This window comes from Amphiura filiformis, chromosome 14 (assembly GCF_039555335.1).
Source record: "Amphiura filiformis chromosome 14, Afil_fr2py, whole genome shotgun sequence".
NCBI classification, from domain to species: domain Eukaryota; kingdom Metazoa; phylum Echinodermata; class Ophiuroidea; order Amphilepidida; family Amphiuridae; genus Amphiura; species Amphiura filiformis.
In genome coordinates this window covers 42,554,132-42,566,470 of record NC_092641.1, presented here as the reverse complement: position 1 = coordinate 42,566,470, position 12,339 = coordinate 42,554,132, and the positions used below count along the sequence as shown (strand labels likewise).

The 12,339-nt window shown below is 37.2% G+C and overlaps 1 protein-coding gene across 1 annotated transcript; it reads right to left on the bottom strand.

Moving 5' to 3' along the window:
* Positions 1-539: 539 nt before the first annotated feature.
* LOC140169437 (serine dehydratase-like) lies at positions 540-10,063 on the bottom strand. The gene is made up of 7 exons (XM_072192698.1): positions 9,952-10,063; positions 8,379-8,459; positions 6,759-6,898; positions 5,697-5,788; positions 4,023-4,250; positions 1,030-1,154; positions 540-733 (listed from the first exon to the last, which is right to left on the bottom strand). Exons 1-7 carry the CDS (start codon positions 10,061-10,063, stop codon positions 540-542), a joined length of 972 nt encoding a protein of 323 aa, XP_072048799.1.
* Between the last annotated feature and the right edge of the window lie 2,276 nt (positions 10,064-12,339).

Genomic DNA, 12,339 nt, shown 5'->3' with positions numbered 1-12,339 from the left:
GTTGACATGGTCGACATACATTAAGGCATAAGCATGTTCCTAAAGTAGGAGATAAGTACTATAATTAATTGTTTAAAGTGCTCAACATACCAGCAAAAAGTCATAGGGTCATCAGAGTACAGGGACTTCGTGAAATACTGGGTACAAAAAAAAAGTGCTTGAGCCGATATGCAACATCAAATATAAAAGCCGATTTACATAATTTCCCATGACCTTACAGAAGTGATCGTGCTCAAATATAAAACTATAGAGTTTGGTCCTTGATATGCACCATCAATTGTGTACTTGTGATAAATATTGCTAGGCAAACAATCACAGCAAACATGCCAAAATCCTCCCATTTCTCCTCCATTTACACACATATAAACCCATCCCTTAAGTAGCATACATGTTGTGTACATTGTTACCATGTATGCAATATAAAATGTGGACGTTAAAATCACGAAATCCACATTTAATACTTCTTTTTGATATCCCCTGTTTAAACCATGAATACCTTGAATTTAATATTAATTAAAAATAATTAATTAATCAACTAATTATTTAATTCCAACAATATTTTTATAGTCCAACAGAGCCTGAAGTGTCATAGCTGCACCACCACATACAATTACCACAGCGGATTCTATGTTGTCTTTTAGTTTACCGTCCTTCTGCAGTTTAGGAATGACATCCTCATAGATGGCTGCTAGCGCTGCACCACATGCCAACTCGACCAGCATTCTGTGATCATCTGTACAATAACAACAAATGCAATCAGGGGTCCATTTCACTTAACTTTACAAAGCTTCGTAAAGTCGTTCATAACTTACGACGAGTTCCATTTCACTAAATTTCACTTACGTAATAGGGATTTACTACAGGGACCTTTCGTAAAGCTACGTATAGTATTGGGTATGCGTAACTTTACGAATCGTTACTTAAGTTACGAAGGGTTCAAATTTAGCGAAATGGACCCCAAGAAGGAGACAGTTCATATACGAGCAATGACGGGTCAGGGGTCACAAACCAACAATGATGTTAACTTACCAAGAAAGCTGCGACAGGCCTGTATAGCCTGTTTATCTGCAACAACTACTGAATGTATGGGGTGCAGCTTGCCCCAGTCAAGGCTTTTCTGGCATAAAGTTAAGGCTCCCAAACATTTGGCTAAACTGTAACATAATATTAAAAATAATAATAATGAGCTTTAGCCTATTAACAGTGGACTTCGGGTATATATATAAATGCGCATATATAAATGCGCACGTGACATCTACAAGTCGCCATACCGTGTTCAACGATGTAAGTTACCCGGATGTGCACAAATTCCACACGCAAAAGTATAGGCGAAAATGACATGTTACAAGGAAAATTGTTTTTGCAAAATAGTGGCATTGATTGCAAAGGGAAAATAATTTGACCCGAAACATAAACTCTTTATTTGGATTTTCCATCACGGAAAAAAAATTAATAACGGAAAAGCTAGATATAGCTGATTTAAAAACTTATATTTCATTATTTCCGTGCTAAATGGGCGTGGCAATTGGCCATATTGATGACGAAATGTGATTCTTACTGGCATTAAGGTCAGAACTGAGTAGCTGTCGATGATGATATTTGATCATTTTTGCACGTGATGATAGGGAACTTAGGGGGCTGTCATTTTTTCGGAAGGAATGGGTCATGGATTTATTTACTTGGGAGTCACGATAAATACCCCCCCCCCCGTAGTGCCGCCACTGAACAATAACCTTGACCCTAATTTTAACTCTAATTTTAACGTCAATTGACGAAACTATAACTTTAGCCCTTTTCGGAATAATGACCCTCTCGAACTAATAGGCTAGATGTCCCCGCCCGACCTCCTTAACCCTAACTTACTCATTCGCTCGCTCACATCACAGATGCTCACATCAAAAATTGACAAAAAACTAATTCAAAATGTGTTTTTAAGCACCTTTTTGTGTCCCCAATGCTAAATCGGTGATCTGTACACCCTTTGACCATACAACTTTTGACGTACAATTTAGAGTATAAACACGTAGATGACTGTACATGATCTAATCATCCCGGCTGGAAGATGTTGAGGAAGACTCGTATACTATACAACACGCTCATACGTTATATGACAATTTGACGTACAATCACGTATGTGATGCATGGTTTGAGGTTTATTCAGCTAGTAAGTTAGATCTCGTCATACACATTATTGTCGTGGTATTATATTGTAATTGTATACGTCAATTGTGTTCAGTTTGATTTAACCGGCTTATAAAGTTTTACTTTACACGGAAGGGGAAAGTTAGCAAAAAACAATTAATTTATGAGTGTAAAAGGGGGGAGGGTTGGTTTTGGGGGAAAGGGGGGGGGGGGCAAATAATATTTATAAAATTATAAGTAAGGCGAGAAAAAAAGAAACCCTGTTCTACGGGCGGACGGACCTTTCAAGTAGGGTCGGTCGGTCGGTTGGTATTTTTTTCATTTTTTTAAATAACCCAAAAAATCACAAAAATCTGTAAATAAATTTCAATTTGAGAAAATACCAAAAAAAATTATCCTGAAATTTCCGAAATATGGGATCGGCATTCATTTGTACAGGAAAAATGTGTTTCCCAATTTGTTCAAAATTGTTCGTTTTTCGTCGCCTAAGTACATAAATAAATAAATAAATAAATAAATAAATAAATAAATAAATAAATAAATAAATAAATAAATAAATAAATAAATAAATAAATAAAAATAAATAAACATTAGTTATGTTTGTACATTGGGGGGTGCTGTGCAATAATCATGATCCTTCGATATCCATGATTTATCCTTGCAAATTTATAGCATCGAACCTCCAGCCAATGTTCCTTGCCAGTGCTAGCCACGAAACAAGGTCACAACTGTAGCCACTCCTTCAATGGTCGCCATTTCAGTGATTGACAGTGATGTAATGCAAATATGGCGCTGGCCATCTGGTCACGTGCGCATTTATAAATGCGCATTTATATATACAACCGAAGTCTACTGATTAAAAAGCAAGACACACTGCAACTTATCAAAACATTTGCTTCTGTTATTCTAAAACTGCGAAATATATAATATTCTATTACCCCCACGACCCATTATTCAAAATCTCGCACTGTGATTTGTTGAAACGTGTCACGTGAAAGACCATTAATTAGCAATAAAGTGGCCAGGGCAACGAACTTTATCACTTACGCTTTGCCTACGCGTGGGCGCTCCACATTGAGGCAAACAACTTGAAATATCTGGACAAAAAATGTGATATTTTCTCTTTAAATCGCACTATTTTGTGGTAATAGAATAGAAATAAAGGGTGCATCATTATCCTTTACACGCAAATAATGTGTCCTCGGCAGTAAAAACGTTTAAATAATGGGTTCGGCTGCGCCTCACCCATTATTTACGTTTTTACTGCCTCGGACACATTATTTGCGTGTAAAGGATAATGCATTCCCCTTTATTTCTTAAATAATACACTAACTACCAAGGCGGTTTCTTGGGTTAAAGAACCACAACCCCAAAGGTTTAACCAGGGAAGTGTCGTATTTTCTAACATCCAATAAACACGTTTACAGTGAACGGGAACAAAATCATAAATACTGCAACCCCGTTAATCCAAGAAGACTCATTCTCAGCGGGTCTGGGGGGGGGGTTAGGGATAGAGCTATACTTTGATCAGCTCGTAATCGGCGAGCCTTATAACATCGCGGATTAATATCAAAATATTTTATTTTGAGATTGTTTTTTTTTTATAAAACATCGCTAGGAGTATCACGAATTATTAATTCAAGTCCTGTATTGTGTCGTTTTTCTTTAACACACAATAGAAAGATAAGACACGTCAACTAATAGCACTCTTAACGTACGTGGGTCTACCTTCAGCGTAGTGGTAAAGGCCTAGCATTTCCCGCCTATTACGAGCTGATCAAAGTATAGGTATTGAAGCGTCTTGTCGTTTATGGTACAGCTAAAGCCCCTGTGACAAAATTTGTCAGAAATCTTACAATAATGTTTTAAGAGCAACTGACCTGGTAATGTCTGGTAGCGTGACCAATTTCCCAGCATTCACTGCTTGATTATAACTATCGGCTCCTCTGGTTTCCATTGCAATGACTGGTACATCCGTCCAGCCAACACTTTGTAAACCTTCAATGACCCCACACAGTAGTCCCCCACCTCCAACACAGGTTAGAACAACATCAGGTTTCTGCTGTACTTGGTCTTTAACTTCTTTAATTACCGTAGCATAACCCTCCCTATAAACAAAACAAAAATGAAATCAATCGACACATTGTAAAGACACTAGGCCCAGCATCATGTGTAAACATACCGTTATTGTCCTATGTGTTTCTTAGCTAATAATTTCTCACCCGATACACACATATGAACACGTAATACATTGTCAATACGGTCCCGAAATTCGCGACGGATTCATTAGAGCACGCTTGGATGGAATCAAGATCAAAAATGCCGAAATTTGACACTAAATCCCAACACCGTCTGTAGTTTTCAAGGCATGCTTCTTTTAGTCATACATGTTACTACTACAGACTACTTAATGTTATAAACATTTAGCATTACTATTTTCTAATGTCAAAAAGTATATATTACTATTTGCGGTACAACCCATATCCCCCTTCCCAACAATGGTCCAGGCTGTGTTACTTCGCTTTTATCCATTTTCGAACAATACTCCATTATAAGTGGTACATGGTAAACTGTTTGTGATTACTACTTTAGAATTAGCAGTGCAAGGTGGCCATATATACCAAATTTCAAAGTTCTAGGGGATGTACTTCTGAATACAAGAGCATCTCAACATGCGCTTTCGTGCCACGAACCACCCAAATATATGGAATAATGGTCCAGGCAGGGGTTTTATCCATTTTTGAAAAATTATCCTTTGGTACATGCTACACTGCCTGTGATTACAGCAATGGATTGAGCAGTATAGGTAGCCATACACACTTCCATAGTTCTAGGGGGTGTACTTATGAATATACATGTATTAACATCTCAACATGCGCTTTCATGCCAGGATGCGTATATTTGGGTAATTTTGGTCATTTTCCCACATTTTTCAGGTGCTTTGTGGAACCTCAAGATATACTTCAAATTTTCCAATTTTTTGCCAGGTTACTTATTTCATATGTAAACAAGTTTTTATAACTATCCAAAAAAATTATCAATTTTTTTTGTTTTTTCACTCCACCCTAATCCATAGGCCTGTCTTCCTCGGTGTTACATCACATGAGTACAGATGTACCGCCTTTGATATCGAGTGTAACCACGCCTGTACTTTGAGCCAAGGCGCACGATTTTAATGGTACACTGGTATACGCACCGACGTTTCTCTCGAGGAAGCCAAATTGACTAGTCTGGGGGCTATTCATGTATAGTTTGATCAGCTCGTAATCGGTGGGCCTTATAACATTGCGGATTAATATTAATATATTTTATTTTGATAATTGTCTTGTGACATCTCGCCAGAAGCATTACGAATTATTAATTCAAGTCCTATACCTTGTCTACTTTCTTTAACACACAAAATATAGACCAGGCAGGTCAACTATAGCACTCTTTCCGTGGGTTTGCTTTTTAGCGTAGTGATAAAAGCCTATCAATTTCCGCTGATAGTACATATGACTTTTCCCAAACACCCTCTAAACAAGCTTCACCTTCCAGTAAAAATTATCACTCACCATATACCGGGATTGTCAAATGGATGAACATAAATGGAACCTTCCTTCTCCTTGGCAATTTGTGTTGCATAAACATTGGCATGGTCCCATACCTGTACAGAATGGTAGACATTTTACAGATTGTAACTTCTCCCATTTCAGAGGTTACGCCAATGTTGAGTTGTTAAGGCTTCCCCCCATTTCAGCATGGCAGACCTCACATGTTGGGTTTTTTTTTCAAACACATGATTTTGTCACCCGTTATTTTTCAATTTGAACCCATTCATCACTGATTTCATTAATTGTAAATATCACTTAGAACTACAGAAACTTCAACATTTAAAAATGTTAACAGGCAATAAAAGTCAAAATTTAATAGTTTTGCAATTTGAGGGAAAACGTGAGAGAAATATGTATTTGCATGATTTTTTAAAAATTGCAGTCACAAAAATTAGAGATTCGGTACAGGTCTAAAACATTCAGAATTTATTTTTATTTTTCATATTAATGTTGATACATGTCTTTGGGCTTGATTGTCACAGCATACACAAATCACCCTAAAACATACGTTTTTGGCCCTTCTTTAAAAAAAATGACCAAATATTAAAGTTTGACTTTTGTTCCAAACCATGTTTTAACAAACACATCTTCCTGATTTACGTGCGATATTGCAATGGGTTGTGATACCAGGTATTATAGTAATTTTAGTTGGATGCGCCATTACAAAGCAAACAGTGGATGGATGCGCGGTAACAATACAGGGTGAAGCCTTTGGTTCCCAAATGAGAACAATAATCTGAATATTGTTAAGCAGCATTATTGTGGTAAATAATGGCTTGTTGCTAACGTCAAACTTGTAATTGTATCACACAAGTAAATGAGAAACATGTATTGTGGACTTAACATGGTTTGGAAACAAGCTCTACATATACATTTGACTCACAGACACCCAGCAACAAAAACAATCCGGAAGTAATTAAAACGGATGCTAAAAACAGTTATATCAAGGGTAAATATGAAGCATTGTCTTGTAGAAGAATCCTTTGGATTGGTTTAATCCGATCATGTCTCAACTAAGCCTACCTTGCCATGCCTAATGACATTAGCCTTAAGTTCTCTCATATTGTCTGCAACCGATTCTGATGTGACCTCTGGTATAACGATGGTGGCTGTGATACCCAGTTGCTTGGCAGCGTAGGCTAGAGATATACCAGAATTACCAACTTCAAAACAAATAATAAGAAGAGAAGATTATTTAGTTATTTATTTTTTATGATTCGAGGGTTGATAATCAATGTGACCATCTCTCACAAAATGAGCATAAAATGTACAACAAATTGAAAACCTGATTTTATACCCTTTAAGGCGACGAAAAAAGAAAACCCTGTTCTACGGGCCCGACCGACCCAGATTTCGAAGAAATTGGGAAAAATATTTTCTTGTACAAATGAATGCCGACCCAAATTTCGGAAATTTCAGGAACAAAATTTTTTTGTATTTTCTCAAATTGCAAATTATTTACAGATGTTGGTGATTGTTGGGGTCATTTCTAAAAAAAAAAAAAAGAAAGAGAAAAAAGGGCGACCCACCGACCCTACGTCCGCCCGTAGAACAGGGTTTCTTTTTTTCGTCGCCTAAGGGACTGTCATGTTCTTTGGAAGGGGTGGGTCATGAATATACTGGGGGGGTCATATATAGAATTTTAGACCAACAATTAAGGGGAGGGGTTATAGGAATTTTAAGGGCTGGTGACCCGCGCAACCTTTTATCTTGCGATCAAAATGTATGCACAATCTTTAGTTATATGATTCAAATTTTTACACGCTCCGCGCACCTTCTTTTACACTTACAATCAAAATGTTAACGCGCTCCGCACACTTTCTTCGCATGTAAGTTTTTGCACGCTTCGCGCCTTAGTTCCGGCGATGAATAATTTGTAGGCAGTCTGTGTAGGCAGAAGGGGGGGGGGGAGGTCATACAAATTTTCGACCTGAGATAGGGGGGAGTGTAAACAAATTTAGCCCACGATAGGGGGGGGGGGGTCGTGAAAAATTTGCTCCGGTCAACGACTTATTCATGACTCACCCCCTCCGAAGAAAATGACATCCCCCTAAAACCATACCAAACATGTTAATTGTTTGCGACATGCATAGGGCGCTTTCATAGTTTTGGAATTTGACACAAAGCAGGTGCGAAATGATTTCCGTGCGGTTTGTGAAGATAATAAGAGAAATAACTGATTGGATCTTGCTGACGTGCAAGTCCAAGCACTGTCAAAAATTAGGAATAAAATATTTCCATAATTGTGACAATATCACTGTCACGTATACCCAACTTAGTCAAATGTTATTCTTTTAAGGGTAGACGAGGTATTGTTGGCCGAAGTAGCGACTTGGTAAAAAGTGAGGGTAGACTTTGTGTAACATGTGAGTTTGGTTGCCGATCCATGCTCGTCCTCGCAGGTTTTTCTCCGGGTGCACCGGTTTTCCTCCTGCATCTAAAATCGGACCTCTTCCCATATCCCTGTCCCGTTATATCCGGATGGCATCCCTTAGTAACCTCTGAGCATTATTGGACTTAGCCTGGCTTCGGCTGAATGTTATAAATAAATAAATAAATAAATACAACTTGCAAGATGTTGCGAACTACCAAATCGCCACATAGAACTGTAGATGAGCATGTTTGCAACCCTTACTTACTGACCTGATGAAGTGATGACATGATGTCCACCTTTCTTCATTGCTTTTTGACACACATTGCCAATGCCACGGATTTTGAAAGATCCTAAAAAAAGATGCAGAAAAAAGGAAAAAAATCACAGAGATTTATACTGCGCTATAAACAGATATAAACCAACAAGTGTCTGCATTTGCACTGTTGCTAAAGACATACCATGATTACTATCATTCAGAGACACACCTCTATTGAGACACAGAACCCTAACCAGTAGTAGGCGTTTTTACTGGTAGATTGGGACAATATTAGCAGTAGGTTCCTCCAGGGGAATGCTATTCTGCTTGTCCTTTTTTAGAGAGACAACGACCTCTAAATTATCTACCTGTGTACCGTATAGACGAATCCAATGAGCCAAGTCATGGTCAGGATTTGGTCGGCCATATTTGGTTACCCGCATGCACCAAACAGGTGTTGTGAGTACCCAATTGGGTGGATTAAACCCGCTTAAAATTCGATGTTAGATTATTTTGTGTTGTAAACTGTGATCATTGCATTCGTTTGTGTCTACGTGTAACACGGGTGATAGAATGCAGTTTATAATACTCTTCAAGGCCGCATCATCCCACATTTTAGGTGGGATAGTTGGGTACCCGTCGCGGCTAATGGCTGCCATTGAGGAGCAGGAATGCGTGAAATTGGATTCGTCTATAGAGGTTGTGAATATGACGTATGACACCGTAAATATGGCGGAGTACTCAAATGCATTCAACAAAAGCATGATTGCAATCAACCGTGACAGTTCGTCTCACACACATAACAAATGCACTGCGATCGAAAAGGTTGATGACAACATTTGATTGAATGGACTGCACTGCGCCATGATTACGGTGAAGGACAGCCAATCAATAAAAGCATGAAGGGCCTCTAATGATCGAAAATGGGTTTCCTTATTTGACTGTCACATCTATAGGACTTCTACCTTCGAAGTATAATAATCGAACCGTCCAAATACATAATTTAGTAAATGGCACCCAACGTTTCACGGATCATTTTCAAATTCGCCGTGAGGTTGCTCAAATTTCAATAGATTTGTGGTTATGATGTTAACAAATATATTTGGAACAAGAAAAACTTCTTAGGTCTGAAAGTCACTAACAACTTTTCTTTCATGACTTTTTTCGAAAACATATATTTAAATAAGTAATAAAAACCGGGTCTCTAAGTTAATTGGACAGACAGTAAGCTGTCTTGAACCATGTGACTTTTTAGAGTTGAATAGAGTGAAATAAATCAAGCAAAATACAAGTAAATATTAGAGTGAAAGAATACATATTAGTATTGATAAATTACTCTGGCCTTAAGAGAGTAGTATGCCAGAGTGTGCCATGTTCAATTCACCGGCAGATCCGCCATGAGCTGTTATGGCGTGTGGTGGTGGGCTGAACGACATGTAATCGTCAGTGCGCGCTGGTTCGAATCCGAACGGTTCTGATTTTTTCTCTCCTTTATTATAATGCCAGTTTTTCTGAGCTCCATTTCCTTTTTATTTTAATTCAAAGATGATTTTTTGAAAGATAGAAAAGCAAACAAATGCACTTGCCTGTAGGTTGAAGGTTATCACATTTTATAAACACCTTAAATCCAGTCTTCTTCGACATAGGTACACTCTCTAGTAGTGGCGTGCAGATATGAAGGCACTTGTCGTCACTCATTATCTGTTTTCTCTCTCTCTCTCTTTACAAATTAAAAAAGAACAACAACAACAACAACAACAACAACAACAACAACAGCCGCAGCAGCGAAGCCAACACCACCACCAACTAACAGAAATTTGTGACTCTCCACCACACTTACTGTTTGCAATAATTCCTATAATTATGTACAATTTTATAATACAGCAAGTTGAAACACTGTTGTACAAGGTGTCCCATAAAATCGTTACATGTAGAAAATGAACCCCATTTTGTGATCATACAACAAAACAATGTCAGTTTTTCTGATATTATTTATTGATCTTTCTTGAAAGTTTAAACTCTCTTAAAAGCCACTTAACTTAATTATAAGCGCAAGATGACAGGGATTTTAAGAGTGGCTAAACATCAACATATTGCCCAAACTTTGTTTTCATTTTTTTACTTTATTACTTTGTATTTTCCTCTGATTTTGTTTATTTTGTTAAAATTAAAATAAAGCAGGTTTAGAGCTTCTTGACTCTTGGTGGCAACAAAGTAAAATTTCTGAAATTGTGCAACATTATTCTGATATTATTATTGTTTTTTCTCTCGCTATGCTCGCAATTTGTTATATTTTGGGACTTTCTGTATACTTTTGCAAATTGGGGGGTGCAGCCACTGCATACGGGGCTGTGCTTTCATTATCATATGTATGCATTTTCCATAACACATGCTAAAAATAAGTGAAAAAAAAGCGTTATGACATCATTATGTCCAAAACATATATCTTGTGAATAATTGTAAATTTAAACTTATGATCTCAACACAAAATTAAGACGTACCTCAAATTTTCGGTCACAACTTTGACCTTCATCTGGAGACTGGCAACCCAAGTTTGGGATCAGTGACCTTTTGGACACTTGACCCCAAAACCCGGTCGTACACTCTGGGTAACTTGTATCGGCCCCGCGCGGTTGAGAGATGGTTGGTTGACTCTGATGTAAATTGACTCCTTCACACCCCTTTCAAAGTATCTAGCGTATCAAACTTGGGTTGCCAGTCTCCAGATGAAGGTCAAAGTTGTGACCGAAAATTTGAGGTACGTCTTAATTTTGTGTTGAGATCATAAGTTTAAATTTACAATTATGAAGTCAACCAACACAGATGAACTTTCATGCTAGTATCTTGTGAATATTTAACAACGTGTAGTGATACAAGTTAGCGTTAGCCAACATGCAATAGAGAGTTTTTGGTAACGTGGGGGTATGCGTGCTTATAAGTTTCCACCAATATAACAGAACAAATTTCTTTCTGTTGTGTGGCCTTAATTTAATTTAGAATAATGCATGATATTAGCCGAAGTTGAATTGCTTTTCTTAAAAACAGCTGTGCTAATTAATGCACGTTGCAAGCATTATTAAATTCTAATTGCTTGATTTGTTTATCATAAAATTTTAATCAGTTGGGTGACAATAAAAACTATTTAACGTTTCCTAATCACATCATAAAATATAATATTACGTATGATGATAGAAATTTTAAATGAACGATTGCAATTATTACTGTTACGAGTCGTTTAATATGACTCAAGGCCAAAAAACCTTTTTCCCAAATTCACAGAATGCACAACAAAACACACTGATTAATTAAGTTAACAATATCTAAATCATTATAAACGGTCCCGTTATATTAATAGCCAATTGCTATTTTACAACACATGATGTTATCTTGGAAATCGGACAAGAATAGATTTTGGTCTAACTTTTTTTGATGAAAGGTACTTGAGCACTCTCACTCAGAGTGACAATGACAAATTCAATTTATGCTTGTTGCCATGATAACAGCCAAAAATCTGCATTTTCTTGTTTTCGCCCCTTTTTTAGCAATTTTAATGTTGAATATGTCCACATTTGGTTTAGCTCCAATTCTAACAATTCAAATAGTACACCAAATTTCGTTTCAGATGAATAAACTTTGATCCTTTGGCTTTTCATGCATGTAAAATATTTAATAGTGCAATTGATTTTAGCTTACATGCACTGCAATCGTGCAAATCATGTTAAAATTGTCATATTTGGCAGATGAATAGTACTTATAGTGCTAATTAATCTAGGCTGTAGGGCATTTTAACAGTACCCTCATTCTAGTAGAAAAGGGCTATTGAACTTTGCACAGAGAGTCAAGTTCAAAACAACTCAGGCTTGTTCAAAACTCACACCATCGTGATTCACTGGAAATTTGTTGGCATGTTTAATGGTAACATTTTGGGTTGGTAAACTGCTCATTCTTTTTTATTTTATATTTAAAAGTATATT